The sequence below is a fragment of the Cherax quadricarinatus genome, chromosome 61 (genome assembly GCF_038502225.1).
Source record: "Cherax quadricarinatus isolate ZL_2023a chromosome 61, ASM3850222v1, whole genome shotgun sequence".
Classification (NCBI taxonomy): Eukaryota; Metazoa; Arthropoda; class Malacostraca; order Decapoda; family Parastacidae; genus Cherax; species Cherax quadricarinatus.
Genome location: NC_091352.1, coordinates 8,012,343 through 8,035,204, shown reverse-complemented (window position 1 = coordinate 8,035,204; position 22,862 = coordinate 8,012,343). Strand labels below are relative to the sequence as shown.

Below are 22,862 nucleotides of genomic sequence, written 5' to 3'. Positions count from 1 at the left end.
ACTATAATATTATATAATGATAAGCCATTTAAGAAGAAGTGGCCATTAGCAATATTAAAAATTTTGTTTTCTTAGATTAATTTTTTTTTAATTTTAGTTATTTTATGATCTTTAATGTCCATAATAAACTTTTTATTTCTCTACCAATAATACATAATGTGTTGTGTACAGTTCCACTTGTATAATTTTCATTGCTATCTGGAATTCTGTTTTACAAGTTAATCAGTGTTCTGTTCTTGCAAAATTATGTCCTCACTGTGACTGCCAGATCATAAACATTCTCAGTGTTGTGTTACCAAGAACATAAATTCTTTTGAGCTGATGTAACCTTGGTGCATAAAAGCCAAGAGGATGCCCTATATAAATAATATCATGTGGTACTACATTTGAATTCTAGTGATTTTTTTTTTGTGTACATTGTACTTAAATGTTGCACTCAGTTGCTTATGTGGAAGCACATACACTGTGCATCATCCCAGTTGACCCTTTAACTGTTGTAACCCCCAAAATTTAAAGAGCTGACAGTCATGATTTAAAAAAAAAAATTCTTCTGAAAGGGTAGAGAATCTTTTTCTGAAGGCAATGACACTTAAAAATGCAAAATTTTATGGAAATCTCATGGAATTACACAAGTGCAAAGTTGATAGTCTGGGTGCAATTCATGCATTCGCGAGTTCGCCCACTTTGTGTGCTATACTAAGCCAGTTCCATCATCCAAATTCCTAACTATTTTGCTAGTATGCCTTCCCTTCTATTGACTGAAAAAAAACTACCTTTTCAACTATTAGAACTATGCTATAAAGTGCACAAAAGTCAGTAATTTGACCAATTTTACACAACCTTCAAAAGATTCCAATTTAAAAGCAGAGCCCAAAATAAACACTGTATGCATTCAAGCCTCTGAAGCAAACATATTTTCTGCTCATTAACCACATCCCCTTACCTCTCTTATGTAAAAATTCCCCTTCATTTTGAATTGGTCACACAAATAATCAAAGTTTTGCCCTACTTCTTGGTTAATAAAATATAACCAAGAATGATTGGCCATGGTCTAGGGCATCCCAATAATTGAAGTAAAGCTAGGAGGGGAGCGGTTAGGGGGCCCTTCCCTTCCTCAGGAAAATCCCCCCAAATTTAATATTTCTACTACTTTGAGCCATATTTCAAGCTACTTTCGATCCTGAAGACAACCAAACTCATATCTTTTCCAATAGTATGTCTTCCATTTTATCAATTTGATACTAAAAAATAACCAGTAAGTCATAAAAAAGACACTGTATATAACACCTCAAAGTCACTGATTTAAACCAAGCACAAGGTCAGAAGTTTGCTATTCCCATTATGCACTGTGTGGGTTAGGATTTTTTTACTCTTCACACTCACCACACAGACTAGGTCAAAATTTACCACTCACAGCATATTTGAGGGTGCTGTGTTTAAAACCTAGATCTCTGTGAGTGACATTGGCATAAGTAATGTAGATCTATATGGGAGACAATGAGATTAGTGGTAATAATTCAGCTACATGTTATTCAACTGGAAAGATTTACACTATGTATTATAGCTTTGGTAGATCACAGTTAATTCTTTCATTAATCTAACACATATTCATTTTCATTATACTTTGTTACTTGTACCTTTGTGCCTTGAACTGCTCATTTAATACAGTATAACCATAATTTTAATTTAATGCTCTAATTATTAAAGGACCAGGAGAGAGGTTTAAACCTTTCCAAATGTAACTGTAATTACGAAGATGGAACTTACATTTCAATGAGAAAAATGGGTGATACTCATTGTTGTTGTTGTAGATTCACCAGTATAATTGCCCAGCCCAGGTCTTTTCCAAGAGGTGGCCTGGCCTTGGCTCCCTGTCAAGGGAGTGTCTCAGACCAATGTATGTCATGGGAGGAGGTACAAGTACCTCCTCGTCTTCTGGGACCAGTTGTCCCCAAGTCTAGCCCCATTCCCTGCCCCCACGGGGCTCGGAGGGAGAAGCTAGGCACCTTGGGCTGCCACAAACCCTGCCCACACTGACCTCTAAGGGTGTGGCAGCTGCATAGCAGCAGACGATGTCAGGAGGTACAAAAGAGCAAGCACTACAGGATCCTTTTGGAGTAACACCCCAGCTTTGGGCATTAAGCCCAAGCACTGAGGAAGCTCAATAATGCCTCTTGCTGTGCGTGTTGCTGCTGCTGCTACTACTACTACACTTTTCCATTGCACTCTCTTGAATATGCTCAGATATTTATTAGTTGAACAGCTGGTTTTCTAGTGTTTTATACATGCATATGAATACACTTGAGAATTATTCTCATTTACTTTTCCTCGTACCCAGGCCAGAGAAGAGTTTCATGCCCAACTTGCAGCACAGAGACGGTCTTTACAGCAACCAATACAGTCAACTGACCTTCTTGATGACTCTGAACTTACCACTGATGACAGGGACCTTGATGCTGATGTAACAGGTATGTTTATCAATTCACTTCATCAGTCAGTATTATAGAGTATTCTGACGATGACCTTTGATGAATTCTGAGAATTTTTTGTATTCCCAGAGCTTGGCAAGGGCCAGGCCAGACTCATCTGGTGCTTGCTTGGTCGACCAGGTTGTTGCTCCTGGCCTGCTGACCCACATATCCATCACAGCCTGGTTGATCTGGTACCTAGTGAAGATACTTGTTCAGTTTCCTCTTGAAGATTTCTGCACTTATCCCAACATTGTTTTTCTGATGTTGAATAGCCTGGGGCCACGAACATTGATACAGTGTTCCCTTATTGTGCCCATGGCACCCTTGCTTTTCACTTGGTTTATTTTTCACTTTCTCCCAAATCTCTCACTCCAGTATGTTGTTATGGCAGTGTATAGATTTGGGACAAGGCCCTCAAGTACTTTCCAGGTATATATTATCATGTATCTCTCCTCCTCACCAGTGAGTGCATATTTAAGACTTCAAGGCATTCCCAGTAATTTAAATGCTTTATTGGCTTTATATGGACCATAAATTATCTCTGTATCTGTTCCAGCTCTGATATTTCTCCTGCTCTGAATAGGTCCATCGATGCTGAGTAATATTCCAAATGATAGAGCTCAGGAGATTTGAAAAGTGACACCATTGGCATTATTTCCCTTGTTTTGAAAATTCTCATTATTCGCCCTGTCATCTTCCTGGCTGTCATGACTTTGGTCTTATTGTGTTCTTTGGAAGAAAGGTCAGCTAGCATAATTACTCCCAGGCTTTTCACGTGTTCCTTTCATTCTTTCTGACGATCCTCTTGAGTTTTGTTTAGCGTTCCTTTTGAGTTCTTCATTCTTACCACACCTAAGCATTTGGAACCCATCACCCTTGAAGCTATCAGAAAACACTGCTTAGACAAGCATACAAGTCTTCAAGCAGAAACTTGACAAGTATTTCCACCAGGTGCCAGATGAACCAGCCTGTGATAGATGTGTGGGCCAACAGGCTGCCAGCAGCAATAACCTGGGGTCGCCTGCCTTGGTGTGAGACGGTCAGCGTATTAGAAAAAAAAAAAGTGTGTGGCCCTTCGAGCCTGTAGTCATATTCGTCTGGAACAGTTGTGTATGCAGGTGTTTTGATTGATGGCAAGCACCAGACAAGCCTGACCCAAGGCCAGGCTGCAGGAGTAGGAAAGCTCTCTAAATCAGTCACAGGTATATGGTGCTCTGGCAAGACAGTGATAACGTGAATGATGGTAAAAGTATTTTTTTTTTTTTTTTTGGGGGGGGGGGGGTCGCCTGCCTTGGTGTGAGACGGTCAGCGTATTAGAAAAAAAAAAGTGTGTGGCCCTTCGAGCCTGTAGTCATATTCGTCTGGAACAGTTGTGTATGCAGGTGTTTTGATGAAATAATAAATTCTGGAAACTGAGATGTCTCTCTTTTATGACCTTAATTGAGTAAATGAGATGTGTTGAGGAAAGAGAATAGGGTGACAAAAAGGGTTTATAACTCCAGGGCAGAGGGAAGGAGTAAGGGTCATGCCAGTAAGGATTGGTGGGAGGGGATGGAAAAGGTTTTAAGTGATAAGAGGCATGAGCACCAAGTAGGTATGTGTGAGCATGTTAAAATGGTGTGGGAACAACTGGTTTGTAGGGTTTGACATGCTTTTGGAGTGAGCATTGTAATATTCATGAAAGGATTCAGGGAGAAACTGGTCAGCTGCACTTGAATCCCGGGTGTGAGAAGTAGTGTCTGCACTTTGAAAGTTGGTGGGGGACATTAATGTTTGCAGTGTCATCTGCAGCATGATGTTGCACATTTATGTCAAAGCAGCTGTTCAAGGAGTTCTGGTGAATGTATTTCCTTTTTGAGTCATCCTACCTTATTGGTTTATGGCTAATGTGTTAAAACAATATCTAAACTTGTTTTTTCAACACGCCGGTCATCTCCCACAGAGGCAGGGTGACCCAAAGAGAAAGAAAATCCCCAAAAAGAAAATACTTTCATCATCATTCAACACTTTCACCTCACTCATACATAATCATTGTCTTCCAGAGGTGCTCAGATACGACGGTTTAGAAGTCCCTCCAAACTGCCAATATCCCAAACCCCTCCTTTTAAAATGCAGGCATTTTACTTCCCATTTCCAGGACTCAAGTCTGGCTAACTGGTTTCCCTGAATCCCTTCACAAAATATTACTCTGCTCATACTCCAACAGCTCATCAGGTCCCAAAAACCTTTCATCTCCATTCACTCCTATCTAACATGTTCACACATGCTTGTTGGAAGTACAAGGCCCTTGCCCACTAAACCTCCTTTACCCCCTCCTTCCAACCTTTTTGAAGATGACCTCTACCCCTCCTTCCTTTCCCTTCAGATTTATACATTCTCCAAGTCATTCTACTTTGATCCATTCTCTCTGAATGACTAAACCACCTCAGCAACTCTTCAGCCCTCTGACTAATACTTTTAATAACTCCACACCTAATTTCCACACTCCAAATTCCCTGCATAATATTTACACCACACATTGCCCTTAGACAAGATATCTCCACTACCGCCAGCCGCTTTCTCGCTGCAGCATTTGCAACCCAAGCTTCACACCCATACAAGAGTGTTAGTACCACTATACTTTCGTACATTCCCTTCTTTGCCTCCATGGATAACGTTTTTTGTCTCCACAGATACTTCAATGAACCACTCGCCTTTTTTCCTTCGTCAGTTCTATGGTTAAACTCATCCTTCATAAACCCATCTGCTGACAAGTCAACTTCCAAATATCTGAAAACATTTACTTCTTCCATACTCCCTCTCTCCAATGTGATAACCAATTTTTCTTTACCTAAATCGTTTGATACCTTCATCACCTTACGCTTACCCATGTTCACTTTCAGCTTTCTGCCTTTACATACGCAAGCTCGTTCACTAACCTTTGCAACTTTTCTTTAGAATCTCCCATAAGCACAATATTATCAGCAAAAAGTAACTGTGTCAACTCCCAATTTGTATTTGATTCTCAATAATTTAATCCCACCCCTCTCCCCAACACCCTAGCATTTACATTTACTTCTTTTACAACCCCATCTTTAAATATATTAAACAACCATTGTGACATTACGCATCCCTGTCTAAGACCTACTTTTACGAGGAAGTAATTTCCCTCTCCTACACACCCTAACGTGAGCCTCACTATCCTCAAAAACTCTTTACAGCATTTAGTAATATTGCACCCCCCTATCCACTCTATCATATGCCTTTTCTAAATCCATAAATACAATGAAGACTTCCCTACCTTTATCTAAATACTGTTCACATATATGCTTTAATGTAAACACTTGATCTAAACATCCCCTACCCACTCTAAAGCCTCCTTGCTCATCTGCAATCCTACTCTCTGTCATACCTCTAATTCTTTCAATAATAATCCTACCATACACTTTACCTGGTATACTGAGTGAACTTTTTTTTTTTTTTAACAAGTCGGCCGTCTCCCACCAAGGCAGGGTGACCCAAAAAGAAAGAAAATACCCAAAAAGAAAATACTTTCATCATCATTCAACACTCTCACCACTCTCACCGCTCTCCATGTCATTCTACTTTGATCCATTCTCTTTAAATGACCAAACCACCTCAACCCCTCTTCAGCCCTCTGACTTATACTTTTATTAACTCCACCCGTTCTCCTAATTTCCACACTCCGGATTTTCTGCATAATATTTGCACCACACATTGCCCTTAGACAGTACATCTCCACTGCCTCCAACCGCCTCCTCGCTGCTGCATTTACAACCACTATAATTTTTACAATCTCTTTTGTCCCCCTTCCCTTTATATAAAGGAACTATACATACTCTCTGCCGATCCCTAACTACCTTCCCCTCTTTCATACATTTTTTTTTTTTTTCCAACAAGTTGTCCGTCTCCCACCGAGGCAGGGTGACCCAAAAAAGAAAGAAAATCCCCAAAAAGAAAATGCTTTCATCATCATTCAACACTTTCACCACACTCACACATAATCACTGTTTTTGCAGAGGTGCTCAGAATACAACAGTTTAGAAGCATATACGTATAAAGATTCACAACATATCCCTCCAAACTACCAATATCCCAAACCCCTCCTTTAAAGTGCAGGCATTGTACTTCCCATTTCCAGGACTCAAGTCCGACTATATGAAAATAACCGGTTTCCCTGAATCCCTTCACTAAATATTACCCTGCTCACATTCCAACAGATCGTCAGGTCCCAAGTACCATTCGTCTCCATTCACTCCTATCTAACATGCTCACGCATGCTTGCTGGAAGTCCAAGCCCCTTGCCCACAAAACCTCCTTTACCCCCTCTCTCCAACCCTTTCGAGGACGACCCCTACCTCGCCTTCCTTCCCCTATAGATTTAAATGCTTTCCATGTCATTCTACTTTGATCCATTCTCTCTAAATGACAAAACCACCTCAACAACCCCTCTTCTGCCCTCTGACTAATACTTTTATTAACTCCACACCTTTTCCTAATTTCCACACTCCTAATTTTCTGCATAATATTTACACCACACATTGCCCTTAGACAGGACATCTCCACTGCCTCCAACCGTCTCCTCGCTGCTGCATTTACCACCCAAGCTTCACACCCATGTAAGAGTGTTGGTACTACTATACTTTCATACATTCCCCTCTTTGCCTCCATAGATAACATTTTTTGACTCCACATATACCTCAGTGCACCACTCACCTTTTTTCCCTCATCAATTCTATGATTAACCTCATCCTTCATAAATCCATCCACCGACACGTCAACTCCCAAGTACCTGAAAACATTTACTTCTTCCATACTCCTCCTCCCCAATTTGATATCCAATTTTTCTTTATCTAAATCATTTGATACCCTCATCACCTTACTCTTTTCTATGTTCATTTTCAACTTTCTACCTTTACACACATTCCCAAACTCATCCACTAACCTTTGCAATTTTTCTTTAGAATCTCCCATAAGCACAGTGTCATCAGCAAAAAGTAACTGTGTTAATTCCCATTTTGAATTTGATTCCCCATAATTTAATCCCACCCCTTTCCCGAACACCCTAGCATTTACTTCTTTTACAACCCCATCTATAAATATAATAAACAACCATGGTGACATTACACATCCCTGTCTGAGACCTACTTTTACCGGGAAGTAGTCTCCCTCTCTTCTACACACCCTAACCTGAGCCTCACTATCCTCATAAAAACTCTTTACAGCATTTAGTAACTTACCACCTATTCCATATACTTGCAACATCTGCCACATTGCTCCCCTATCCACTCTATCATATGCCTTTTCTAAATCCATAAATGTAATAAAAACTTCCCTACCTTTATCTAAATACTGTTGACATATATGCTTCAATGTAAACACTTGATCTACACATCCCCTACCCACTCTGAAACCTCCTTGCTCATCCGCAATCCTACATTCTGTGTTACCTCATACATTTATTAAACAAAAATACCAACCACTACAACACTATATTTTCCCTTGCTTTTAACATTTCTGTCATGATCTCATCAGTTCGAGCTGCTTTACCCCCTTTCATTCTACGTAATGCCTTATGCGCCTCCCCTACACTTACATCCTGCTCTTCTTCACTCCTAAAAGATGTTATACCTACCTGGCCAGTGCATGAAATTACTGCCTCCCTTTCTTCATCAACATTTAAAAGTTCCTCAAAATATTCTTGCCATCTACCCAATACCTCCAGTTCTCCATCTACTAACTCCCCTACTCTGTTTTTAACTGACAAATCCAGTCGTTCCCCAGGCTTTCTTAACTTGTTTATCTCACTCTGTTGGTGATAAATATAAATGAACTGGAGTAAAGAATTTATTCATATTTTAATTCCTTTATTTTTCTCATTACGCCAGGCATGGTGAATATGAGCACTAGAGCACGTCTGGTTGCTCCTGGCTTGGTGGTACCAGGTACTGTCTCCATAACAGCAGCAGAACTCTACTTTGAGGTGGACGAGGAGGACCCAGAGTTTAGGAAAGCAGACCCTGAGGTAAGCACAGTTCTTTACTCTTTGTGCCTTTCATTTCTTTTTTTAGTGCTTTAAAATAATTTATTAGGAAGATATGCAGCTTGTTTATATTTGAACTCAGGTGTAAGAAATGCCAAAAATGACCTTGGGAGGAACTAAGCCACTAGAACAATGACACTTGGCAATATTCATAAGAAGTAGGGTGACATTGGCAGCATGAGAAAATTTGTGTAGGTTGTTGGTGCTGTGCATTGATGGGGTGACAGACTACCTGTCTTGCAATATAATAGTTCACCATGGATACTGTCACAGGTGGTGAAGAATTAGCAATGAAAAATATCATGATAGCCCTCCTCATCTTGTGGGGCAAGATGACCTGCTGGTGTAAAATATTAATGAACTTGTGTGTATCATTGTATTGTGAAGTGGTTCCCAGGATTTTACATACATTGAAGGTGTTATGTTATATGGTGCACCTGCTGTCTGTAATTGCATGCTCTGCTTGTGGCAGCCAGATGGCTGATACTCAGCTTGATCTGGTTAGGACTGTAAGGCAGCCGAGTGCTAATGGCAAGGTAGGTTTCGGAATATGTCCACAGCTTATGTAAGTTTTATTTTTTAAGAAATCTGAGGACTGAGTACAAATTATATGGGAATTTTCACAGAATAGCAAAAAAATTTTTAATTACCACATCAGCCATTTCCCACTGAGGTAGGGTGGCCCGAAAAAGAAGAAACGCTTTCATCATTCACTCCATCACTGTCTTGCCAGTGGTGCACTGACACTACAGTTTAAAAACTGCAACATATCTCCACCCCTCCTTCAGAGTGCAGGCATTGTATTTCCCACCTCCAGGGTTAAAACGTTCTTACGTTGTATAAAGATTTTTTTTTTTTTTTTTTTTTCTCAACAAGTCGGCCATCTCCCACTGAGGCAGGGTGACCCAAAAAAGAAAGAAAATCCCCAAAAAGAAAATGCTTTCATCATCATTCAACACTTTCACCACACTCACACATAATCACTGTTTTTGCAGAGGTGCTCAGAATACAACAGCTTAGAAGCATATACGTATAAAGATACACAACATATCCCTCCAAACTGCCAATATCCCAAACTCCTCCTTTAAAGTGCAGGCATTGTACTTCCCATTTCCAGGACTCAAGTCCGACTATATGAAAATAACCGGTTTCCCTGAATCCCTTCACTAAATATTACCCTGCTCACACTCCAACAGATCGTCAGGTCCCAAGTACCATTCGTCTCCATTCACTCCTATCTAACACGCTCACGCACGCTTGCTGGAAGCCCAAGCCCCTCGCCCACAAAACCTCCTTTACCCCCTCTCTCCAACCCTTTCGAGGACAACCCCTACCTCGCCTTCCTTCCCCTATAGATTTATATGCTTTCCATGTCATTCTACTTTGATCCATTCTCTCTAAATGACCAAACCACCTCAACAACCCCTCTTCTGCCCTCTGACTAATACTTTTATTAACTCCACACCTTTTCCTAATTTCCACATTCCGAATTTTCTGCATAATATTTACACCACACATTGCCGTTAGACAGGACATCTCCACTGCCTCCAACCGTCTCCTCGCTGCTGCATTTACCACATGTATAAAGATAGTACATGTAAAAATAATATGAAATTTTGCATGCCATCAGCAGAATTGTTGATCTGGAGAATGCACAGCCTCTCAAGAGAGGTACTTTAATGCTGGTGAGGAGCTCTTGATGCCATTACTTGGACTTGTTCTTTCCTTCCTTAGATTGAATCTGATTATCTCAAATTCTCAAGGTGTTGTATGACCTCTACAGTTTCAGCTCCTTCTCCTTAAATATTATAAAAAAAAAAAAAATTTATCACACTGGCCATCTCCCACCGAGGTAGGGTAACCCAAAAAAGAAACACTTTCACCATCATTCACTCCATACTTGTGTTGCCAAAGGTGCACTGATACTACAGTTCAGATGCCCCTCCAGACTGCAATTATCCCGCCCCACCTTCAGAGTGCAGGCACTTTACTTCCCACCTCCCAAACTCAGGTCTGGCAAACCAGTTTACTGGAATCTCTTCACAAAATGTTACCTTGCTCACACTCTGGTAGCTTGTAAAGTCCCAAAAACCACTTGCTTCCACTCACTTCTATCTGACACAGTTACACATGCCTGCTGGATGTCCAAGCCCCTCGCATACAAAACCTCCTTTACCCCCTCCCTGTAACCTTTATAGGGTGACCTCCTACCCTGCCTTCACTCCACTACAGATTTATACACCCTTTAAGTCATCCTTTTTTGCTCTTTCCTATCTTGAGTGTCCAAACCACCACAGCTCTCTGGATATTACATTTAGTTACCCAACATCTTCTAATCTCCAAACTATAAATTATCTGCATAATATTCACACTTACACATTGCCCTCAGTCACAACATTTCAGCTGCCTCCAGCAGTAGAAATATTGAGAATACACTAAGGACAACTTTGCACACATTCAGTGGGGTTTTTTAAGTCAGAAAAAAAGGTCACTGCATGGACATTACCAAAGGATCACATTATACTGCATTTGTTTCTAGCCATATACAAGACTATCTAGCTCAAAATAGCATTCAGGAACCTGATCAAAGATTTGTTTGGGACATTATACACTCTGTATGTTAGTTCTGTTTAGAGTATTTGGTACCAACTAGGAATAGTCACATAATCAAGCATGTTAAATAAGTACAAGAGATCATATACAGTGCTTGTCATTAAAGTAAGTTAGTTGATTAGACAGAAAGTTAGGCTGACCTTGCAAATCTAAGTGGGGTGTCTCAGGATTTCCAAAGGCTACTTGCTGCATCTTAGGCTCCTTGTAGGATTGCGTGGTGAATGGTTTTTTTTGTTAATGGTCCTCATGCACCACATGATCTTGAAGGCCATATTTGTCAGATGTCTTTGGCTACTGGTGAAGTATGAGCAGGAATAAGTTGTTGACAAAAGACATTTGTAAAGTTCATTGGATTACATATGGCAGGCCATGAAATGTAAGAAATAGGCAATATCACTGATGTGTGTTAGCATCCAGTGAGGACTGAGTTGCATCAGTTCCTTCAGGACAGTGTTAATAACATTCACATCAAAAGCACTTCCATGGAAGCCATGATATCTGTTCCCACTAATGTTAACTAATAACACATGTACTTAGATTTTCTGTGTTATCAGTTTCCTGAATCTCTCTTGCAATGTCCATTGTTCAGTGGCTTTATCCCTGTGAGGTACCGTTCAGTGACTGACTGGGATATTCCCCAGAATTAAACTCCATTGAGAACCTTTGGGCTGTGATAGAGATCTACTTGAGGAAGGATATCATCCCACTCCCACGGCTTTAGGATGCTGTCTGCGAGTTGTGGGAGGATTTACCCCATGAAACTCTAAGGAATGTATGTTAATTACTTACTAGTCAGTTGAAGGATGTTCCTGAAGTGCAAGGAGCAACCTTGTTATTTTCTTTAAATTTTTGAAAATTTAAAAAAATCTACTTTTTCAATAAGAATCAATAAAATTTAACATTTTGAAAGTGATTATGATTAAAACAGAAACATGGAATTGAAGAACAAGGACTTTTATAATCTCAGAAAGAATTTTTTTTGTGATTGTTCCATAAATAATGAAGGAGCACATGCATTTTGTCCAAGTAACTTCCAAGATAATAGCACATGAAGAAACATCTAAAATTATTCTTCTAACCTCTCATTTTTGCACCAAATATTTGCATAATAATGATACACATTAAAAAAAAAAATAATGAATGAATTGTTCACAAACAACAAAGTCACATCAGGCATATTAGTGATGCAAAATTGCTTTCCGGCAAAATTTGTAATTTCCGATAACTCAACTTAGAAAAATCGTAGAAACAAAATTTAAATACCAAAATATTCCATGAATTATGCACTTTTTTAAATAAAATATTTAGAAATCATGTGTTGGTTTTACCCAGAATGAGACTGCTCCTCCCCTCCTCCTTTCCCCCCTTCTCAAGTTAGTTGAACACTGACAACCATCATGTGTCAGTGACAACCGCTCGCTCGACAAGATATCCGGGCAAGGCTGGTGGACAGTATAATAATCAAAGATATCCAGGCAAGGCCGGTAGACGGTACAATAACCTATGTAATATGTCACGAGATCTTATTAATGTAAATAAGATACCAGACATATTAAGAAAGTTTCCTAAATTTGCTTGCAACAGATAAGTGAACTGTAATATACATATATCTAGATGTACTCCTGTAACCCCTTTTGGGACCCAGTTCCTAGGCTTTTATGTTTTCAAATTCTCTTTCGTTACCGTCCACAGGATGATGTAATTACAGTGGACCCCCGGTTAACGATTTTAATCCGTGCAAGAGGGCTCATCGTTATGCGAAATAATCGTTATGCGAATGAATTTTCCCCATAAGAAATAATGGAAATAAAATTAATCCGTGCAAGACGCCCAAAAGTATGAAAAAAATTTTTTTTTACCACATGAAATGTTAATTTTAATACACACAAACTGAAAAAGGCATGCACAATTAAATGACACTTACTTTTATTGAAGATCTGGTGATGATTGATGGGATGGGAGGAGGGGAGAGAGTGTGTTAGTGTTTAGAAGGGGAATCCCCTTCCATTAGGACTTGAGGTAGTAAGTCCTTTTCTGGGGTTACTTCCCTTCTTCTTTTAATGCCACTAGGGCCAGCTTCAGAGTCACTGGACTTCTTTCGCACAAGATATCTGTCCATAGTGGCCTGTACCTCTCGTTCCTTTATGACTTGCCTAAAGTGTTTCACAACATTGTCAGTGTAATAATCACCAGCACGGCTTGCAATAGCTGTGTGAGGGTGATTTTCATCCATGAAGGTTTGCACTTCAAGCCACTTTGCACAGATTTCCTTAATCTTTGAAGTAGGCAACTTCTTCAATTTCTCTCTCCCCTCCTCCGAAGCAATTTCCTCAGGTGTGGCCTCTTGCTGTTGAAGTTGATCTAGCAGCTCATCAGTGGTTAGTTCTTCATTGTCCTCCTCCACCAACTCTTCCACATCCTCCCCACTAACCTCCAACCCCAAGGACTTTCCCAATGCCACAATGGATTCCTCAACTGGCACAGGATTCTCAGGGTTAGCCTCAAACCCTTCAAAATCCCTTTTGTCTACACATTCTGGCCACAGTTTCTTCCAAGCAGAGTTCAAGGTCCTCTTTGTCACTTCCTCCCAAGCCTTACCTATAAGGTTTACACAATTGAGGATATTAAAGTGATCTCTCCAAAACTCTCTTAGAGTCAGTTGAGTTTCTGAGGTCATTACAAAGCACCTTTCAAACAGAGCTTTTGTGTACAGTTTCTTGAAGTTGGAAATAACCTGCTGGTCCATGGGCTGCAGGAGAGGAGTGGTATTAGGAGGCAAAAACTTCACCTTAATGAAGCTCATGTCCCCATAAAGTCGCTCTGCCACGTCTGTAGGATGACCAGGGGCATTGTCTAACACCAGGAGGCACTTAAGTTCTAATTTCTTTTCAGTTAGGTAATTTTTCACATTGGGGGCAAATGCATGGTGTAACCAGTTATAGAAAAATTCCCTAGTGACCCATGCCTTACTGTTTGCCCTCCACAGCACACACAAATTATCCTTGAGGACATTCTTTTGCCTGAACGCTCTGGGAGTTTCAGAGTGATACACTAATAAAGGCTTCACTTTGCAATCACCAGTAGCATTGGCACACATCAACAAAGTAAGCCTGTCTTTCATAGGCTTATGTCCTGGGAGTGCCTTTTCCTCCTGAGTAATGTAGGTCCTGCTTGGCATTTTCTTCCAGAACAGGCCTGTTTCATCACAATTAAACACTTGTTCAGGTTTCAGTCCTTCAGTTTCTATGTACTCCTTGAATTCCTGCACATATTTTTCAGCCGCTTTGTGGTCCGAACTGGCAGCCTCACCATGCCTTATCACACTATGGATGCCACTACGCTTCTTAAATCTCTCAAACCAACCTTTGCTGGCCTTAAATTCACTCACATCATCACTAGTTGCAGGCATTTTTTTAATTAAATCGTCATGCAACTTCCTAGCCTTTTCACATATGATCGCTTGAGAGACGCTATCTCCTGCTATCTGTTTTTCATTTATCCACACCAATAAGAGTCTCTCAACATCTTCCATCAATTGCGATCTTTGTTTCGAAAACACAGTTGAACCTTTGGCAAGAACAGCTTCCTTGATTGTCTTTCTGGTGCCCACAATAGTAGCGATGGTTGATTGGGGTTTCTTGTACAGCTTGACTAGGTCGGCTATACGCACTCCACTTTCATACTTATCAATTATCTCTTTCTTCATCTCTATAGTAATTCTTACCCTTTGAGGTGTAGGGTTGGCACTAGAAGCTTTCTTGGGGCCCATGGTCACTTTTTTTCCAGAAACAGCACCGAAAATACTGTAATAATACGAAATATTCCGAGTGTATGCTTGGATGTTACCGCGGAGGCTGGCTGGTAAACAATGGGACGGAGCGGCACATGTGAGGCTGGCTGAGGGCACATTGGACGCGTCTCGGACGAAAATCGGTATGCGGGTTTTTAATCGGTATGCGGGGCAAAAATTTTGCGATAAAAGTAATCGTTATGCGGAAAAATCGCTATGCGATGCCATCGTTATGCGGGGGTCCACTGTATATATATACAGTGGACCCCCGGTTAACGAACTTTTTTCATTCCAGTAGTATGTTCAGGTGCCAGTACTGACTGAATTTTTTCCCATAAGAAATATTGTGAAGTAGATTAGTCCATTTCAGACCCCCAAACATACACGTACAAACGCACTTACATAAATACACTTACATAATTGATCGCATTTGGAGGTGATCGTTAAGCGGGGGTCCACTGTATATATATATATATATATATATATATTCTTCTTTCAACAAACCGGCCATATCCCACCTTGGCAGGGTGTCCCAAAAGAAAAAAACAAAAGCTTCTTCTTTTACATTTAATAATATATACGGGAGAAAGGGTTACTAGCCCCTTGCTCCCGGCATTTTAGTCGCCTTTTACAACACGCATGGCTTATGGAGGAAGAATTCTGTTCCACTTCCCCATGGAGATAAGAGGAAATAAACAAGAACAAGAACTAGAAAGAAAAAAGAAGAAAACCCAGAGGGGTGTGTGTATATATATGCTTGTACATGTATGTGTAGTGTGACCTAAGTGTAAGTAGAAGTAGCAAGACGTACCTGAAATCTTGCATGTTTATGAGACAGAAAAATGGACACCAGCAATTACAGGCTTCCGTTTTACACTCGCTTGGCAGGACGGTAGTACCTCCCTGGATGGTTGCTGTCTACCAACCTACTACCTTGGTAAGGCAGCCGGGATTGATGGGATAAAGATAGAAATGTTAAAAGCAGGTGGGGATATAGTTTTGGAGTGGTTGGTGCAATTATTTAATAAATGTATGGAAGAGGGTAAGGTACCTAGGGATTGGCAGAGAGCATGCATAGTTCCTTTGTATAAAGGCAAAGGGGATAAAAGAGAGTGCAAAAATTATAGGGGGATAAGTCTGTTGAGTGTACCTGGTAAAGTGTATGGTAGAGTTATAATTGAAAGAATTAAGAGTAAGACGGAGAATAGGATAGCAGATGAACAAGGAGGCTTTAGGAAAGGTAGGGGGTGTGTGGACCAGGTGTTTACAGTGAAACATATAAGTGAACAGTATTTAGATAAGGCTAAAGAGGTCTTTGTGGCATTTATGGATTTGGAAAAGGCGTATGACAGGGTGGATAGGGGGGCAATGTGGCAGATGTTGCAAGTGTATGGTGTAGGAGGTAGGTTACTGAAAGCAGTGAAGAGTTTTTACGAGGATAGTGAGGCTCAAGTTAGAGTATGTAGGAAAGAGGGAAATTTTTTCCCAGTAAAAGTAGGCCTTAGACAAGGATGTGTGATGTCACCGTGGTTGTTTAATATATTTATAGATGGGGTTGTAAGAGAAGTAAATGCGAGGGTCTTGGCAAGAGGCGTAGAGTTAAAAGATAAAGAATCACACACAAAGTGGGAGTTGTCACAGCTGCTCTTTGCTGATGACACTGTGCTCTTGGGAGATTCTGAAGAGAAGTTGCAGAGATTGGTGGATGAATTTGGTAGGGTGTGCAAAAGAAGAAAATTAAAGGTGAATACAGGAAAGAGTAAGGTTATGACGATAACAAAAAGATTAGGTGATGAAAGATTGAATATCAGATTGGAGGGAGAGAGTATGGAGGAGGTGAACGTATTCAGATATTTGGGAGTGGACGTGTCAGCGGATGGGTCTATGAAAGATGAGGTGAATCATAGAATTGATGAGGGAAAAAGAGTGAGTGGTGCACTTAGGAGTCTGTGGAGACAAAGAACTTTGTCCTTGGAGGCAAAGAGGGGAATGTATGAGAGTATAGTTTTACCAACGCTCTTATATGGGTGTGAAGCGTGGGTGATGAATGTTGCAGCGAGGAGAAGGCTGGAGGCAGTGGAGATGTCATGTCTGAGGGCAATGTGTGGTGTGAATATAATGCAGAGAATTCGTAGTTTGGAAGTTAGGAGGAGGTGCGGGATTACCAAAACTGTTGTCCAGAGGGCTGAGGAAGGGTTGTTGAGGTGGTTCGGACATGTAGAGAGAATGGAGCGAAACAGAATGACTTCAAGAGTGTATCAGTCTGTAGTGGAAGGAAGGCGTGGTAGGGGTCGGCCTAGGAAGGGTTGGAGGGAGGGGGTAAAGGAGGTTTTGTGTGCGAGGGGCTTGGACTTCCAGCAGGCATGCGTGAGCGTGTTTGATAGGAGTGAATGGAGACAAATGGTTTTTAATACTTGACGTGCTGTTGGAGTGTGAGCAAAGTAACATTTATGAAGGGATTCAGGGAAACCGGCAGGCCGGACTTGAGTCCTGGAGATGGGAAGTACAGTGCCTGCACTCTGAAGGAGGGGTGTTAATGTTGCAGTTTAAAAACTGTAGTGTAAAGCACCCTTCTGGCAAGACAGTGATGGAGTGAATGATGGTGAAAGTTTTTCTTTTTCGGGCCACCCTGCCTTGGTGGGAATCGGCCGGTGTGATAATAATAAAAAAAATAATATATATATATATATATATATATATATATATATATATATATATTCTCCATGGGGAAGTGGAACAGAATTCTTCCTCCGTAAGCCATGCGTGTTGTAAGAGGCGACTAAAATGCCGGGAGCAAGGGACTAGTAACCCCTTCTCCCGTAAAAATTACTAAATTTAAAAATATAAACTTAAGTTTTTCTTTTTGGGCCACGATCGCACATGCAAAGAAAATGATAGGATGGATAATGAGAACTTTCAAAACGAGAGATACTAAGCCCATGATGATCCTTTTCAAATCACTTGTTCTCTCTAGGCTGGAATACTCCTGTACATTAACATCTCCATTCAAAGCAGGTGAAATCGCAGATCTAGAGAGTGTACAGAGATCCTTTACTGCACGTATAAGTTCTGTCAAGCACCTTAACTACTGGGAACGCTTGGAAGCACTTGACTTGTACTCGTTGGAACGCAGGAGGGAGAGATATATCATAATCTACACTTGGAAAATCTTGGAAGGAATGGTCCCAAATCTGTACACAGAAATCACTCCCTACGAAAGTAAAAGACTGGGCAGGCGATGCAAAATGCCCCCAATAAAAAGTAGGGGCGCCATTGGTACACTAAGAGAAAACACCATAAGTGTCCGGGGCCCAAAACTGTTCAACAGCCTCCCATCAAGCATTAGGGGAATTGCCAATAAACCCCTGGCTGCCTTCAAGAGAGAGCTGGACAGATACCTAAAGTCAGTGCCGGATCAGCCGGGCTGTGGCTCGTACGTCGGACTGCGTGCGGCCAGCAGTAACAACCTAGTTGATCAGGCCCTGATCCATCGGGAGGCCTGGTCATGGACCGGGCCGCGGGGGCGTTGATCCCCGGAATAACCTCCAGGTAACCTCCAGGTAACCCTGCGTTGGTGGGATACGGCCGGTTTGTTGAAAAAAAAAATATATATATATAGTATATATATATATATATATATATATATATATATATATATATATATATATATATATATATATATATATATATAATATATATAAATATATATATATATATATATATATAATATATATAAATATATATATATATATATATATATATATAATATATATATATATATATATAATATATATATATATATATATATATATATATATATATATATATATATATAATATATATATATATATATATATATATATATATATATATATATATATATATATATATATATATATATATATATATATATATATATATATATATATATATATATATATATATATATATATATATATATATATATATATATATATATATATATATATATATATATATATATATATATATATATATATATATATTTCTCCATGGGGATGTGGAACAGAATTCTTCCTCCGTAAGCCATGCGTGTTGTAAGGGGCTAGTAACCCCTTCTTCTGTATAAATTACTAAATTTAAGAGAAACTTTCGTTTTTCATTTTGGGCCACCCTGCTTTGGTGGGATACGGCCGGTGTGTTGAAAGAAAGATATATATATATTATATTATATATATATATATATATATATATATATATATATATATATATATATATATATATATATATATATATATATGCAAAACAACCACTGTGAAAGAATAGAGAAATTCCAAGCACTTTCGTGACTACTCACATTATCAAGGAACTATAATGTGAGTAGTCACGAAAGCGCTTGGAGTTTCTCTATTCTTTCACAGTGGTTGTTTTGCATATTCTGAAATCACCTGTTTACTGTGATCTTATTGCATATATATATATATATATATATATATATATATATATATATATATATATATATATATATATATATATATATATATATTTATATATATATATATTATACGTATTTGGGAGTTGACGTGTCAGCGGATGGATTTATGAAGGATGAGGTTAATCATAGAATTGATGAAGGAAAAAAGGTGAGTGGTGCATTGAGGTATTTGTGGAGACAAAGAATTTTATCTATGGAGACAAATTAGGGAATGTATGAAAGTATAGTAGTACCAACACTCCTATACGAGTGTGAAGCTTGGGTTGTAAATGCAGCAGCGAGGAGACGGTTGGAGGCAGTGGAGATGTCCTGTCTAAGGGCAATGTGTGGTGTAAATATTATGCAGAAAATTCGGAGTGTGGAAATTAGGAAAAGGTGTGGAGTTAATAAAAGTATTAGTCAGAGGGCAGAAGAGGGGTTGTTGAGGTCGTTTGGTCATTTAGAGAGAATGGATCAAAGTAGAATGACATGGAAAGCATATAAATCTATAGGGGAAGGAGGTAAAAGAGGTGTTGTGGGAGAGGGGCTTGGACTTCCAGCAAGCGTGGGTGAGCGTGTTCGGAGTGAATGGAGACGAATGGTATTTGGGACATGACGAGCTGTTGGAGTGTGAGCAGGGTAATATTTAGTAAAGGGATTCAAGGAAACCGGTTATTTTTATATAGCCGGACTTGAGTCCTGGAAATGGGAAGTACAATGCCTGCACTTTAAAGGAGGGGTTTGGGATATTGGCAGTTTGGAAGGATATGTTGTGTATTTTTATACGTATATGCTTCTAAACTGTTGTGTTCTGAGCACCTCTGCAAAACAGTGATTATGTGTGAGTGAGGTGAAAGTGTTGAATGATGATGAAAGTATTTTCTTTTTGGGGATTTTCTTTCTCTTTGGGTCACCCTGCCTCGGTGGGAGACGGCCGACTTGTTAAATATATATATATATATATATATATATATATATATATATATATATATATATATATATATATATATATATATATATATATATATATGTGTCGTGCCGAATATGTAAAACTGGTCAGTTAGCAAGAGCTCATTTAAAATTAAGTCCTTTCTAAAATTTTGTCTTATACGTTTAAAGATATATTTTTTTCATTAATGTTGATGTAAAAATTTATAATTTTTCACCAAAAGGAACTTAGGAAACTTACCTAACCTTATTATAACAAGCGCAATTTATTTTAGCCTAACCCAACTAAATATATTTTAGATTTGTTTACAGTAATTTAATACTAAACAAACACAGTGAAATATATTTTTTTCGTTAGGTACAGAATGATTTTGGCGAAATTATTGCATACACAAATTTTCACTTGTCCTATATAGCAAGATGAACGTTGCTATTTAAGCCAAGATAGCAAGTTCTGCCTATTCGACTTGACTTAAGAAATCGTAATGACACGATTGCAAATAAACCATACCCCCGGCCGGGATTGAACCCGCGGTCATAGAGATTCGTCTGTAAAAACTTGCATTTGTGGTCACAGAGGTGCCTGTGCTAACTTTCCTATGGTGTAGAAATATACCTAGTTGGATGAATCTTATTGTGGCTAGCTGGTCTAGTGGTTAGCGCGACGGGCTGGAGTTTTGAGACTCTATGACCGCGGGTTCAATCCCGGCCGGGGGTATGGTTCTGCCTATTCGGCACGACATATATATATGGGGCCCCTGAAAGCCAGATATCAGTAAAACCCAGTCAGTAGAGTTAAAGGGCAGTGTCATAAGCTATGAATCAACTAGGTGAATTTATACTTGCCCTGTGTGCCGTAAGACTGTAGAAAAAATGTCGGAGAACGAATTTGACAATGAAGAATGTTCCCTGCTGTAATTTTAAATACCTATGAGTAATGGTAGCATAGGCACTTGGTGGGTAGACGAGATGAAAAGTCTGGAAGAAAGGAAGACATAAATTAGAGCAACTGAGATCACTGAAAGTTAGTGTGAGAAAGAATGTGGATGATTAATTTGTGTGACACGTTAAGCCGAGATAGAATGACCGTATTATAATCATAAGAATGTCGTTTTTCATGTACCTTTGCTAGACTAGGCATTCTCTAAGTTATTATATTACGTAGTGACTAGTTAACTATATTAGTACCTCGTCACATTAGCAGTTGGCGTGGACATTGTCTTGGATGGATGCCAAATATATTACGCATTTATTCTAAGGTTAATCCATGTTTTAAGTCAGGAACACCATTTAGGCTCACATTGTATAACCCTTTATCACACTAGGACCTGGCACTTATATGATCTCAAAATAATAATGGTATTACGAAATAAAAATTTTGAAGAATCATTAATATTTATGAAGAATCATATATATATATATATATATATATATATATATATATATATATATATATATATATATATATATATATGGTTACTGTTCAACAGTAGTGACTATTGATGGTTGTAAACTCCTGTAACAATATATAGAGATCAGGCTTGGCTAGCTCATAACATTTACTTCTAGCTAGGGTGTTGGAATTGTAGCCAGAATACTTTCCCATTTATATTGTAAATAAACACTCTTCCTATCTTTATTATTGTAATGTCTTTTTAGAGTTATATGAAAGAATTAGATAAAGTAAAGTAAAATGATTTAATAAAACTGTGTGATACCGGAGTGGTGAGGAAAAAAGAACAGATAAGAATCATACAGGTTGTGGTAACTAACGTAGCGATAGTGCATTCCGTGGTGGGTGTGGGCGGAGCTGAGGGCGGGCAGGCCCCACCCACACGACCACACTGCCACGCCCAAGCACACTCATGCCCGCCCCACCACCCACACACAGCGCTGCCCTCTCGGATGTTCAGTTCTACCCAGCACCGCCACCACTGTCGGTGGTGGTGGTGCTGGGTAGGCGGCCGCTCCGTGTTGCTTGTCTTGCCCAGAGAATGATGCTGGTAGGTCTTGAGTGCATGTAGCACTGAAGGATCCGCACGGGTTTAGCATTCACTATACATGTTGAATAATTATTACATTGCGCGGTGATCGGAGGAGACATATCAGAGCTGGAACAGATTCAAAGATCATTTACGGTCCGCATAGAGCCGGTAAAGCATTTAAATTATTGGGAACGCTTCTAAGTTCTAAATAGGTGTTCGTTGGGAGTGGAGGAGAGATTCATGATAATATATACATGGAAAGTACTTGAGAGCCTGGTCCCAAATCTGCACACTGCCATAACATACTGGAGTGAGAGAGATGGGAGGATTTAACAACATACAATGTCCCAAACTTTTTTAACATCTTGACACAAAATATCGCAAACACTGCTGGAACAAGTGTAGAAGTCTAAGAGGAAATTAGTGTCCAAAAGTGTCAGATCAGCTAGGTTGTGAAGGATATTAGGGCCAGCGGGCCACCAGCAGCAACAGCCTGGTTGACCAGGCAAGCACTAGACAAGCCTGGCGCAGGACTGGGCTTCGAGAGTAGGAAAACTAT

The 22,862-nt window shown here is 39.6% G+C and overlaps 1 protein-coding gene across 7 annotated transcripts in view; it reads left to right on the top strand.

Moving 5' to 3' along the window:
- rg (A kinase anchor protein rugose) overlaps positions 1-22,862 on the top strand; it is an 803,540-nt gene that overhangs the window by 197,147 nt on the left and 583,531 nt on the right. For all 7 annotated transcript variants that reach the window (XM_070098204.1, XM_070098202.1, XM_070098203.1 and 4 more), the window contains 2 exons: positions 2,339-2,468; positions 8,360-8,496. In XM_070098204.1, the coding sequence (XP_069954305.1) occupies positions 2,339-2,468; positions 8,360-8,496 (267 nt within the window). The remainder of the gene's footprint in view (positions 1-2,338; positions 2,469-8,359; positions 8,497-22,862) is intronic.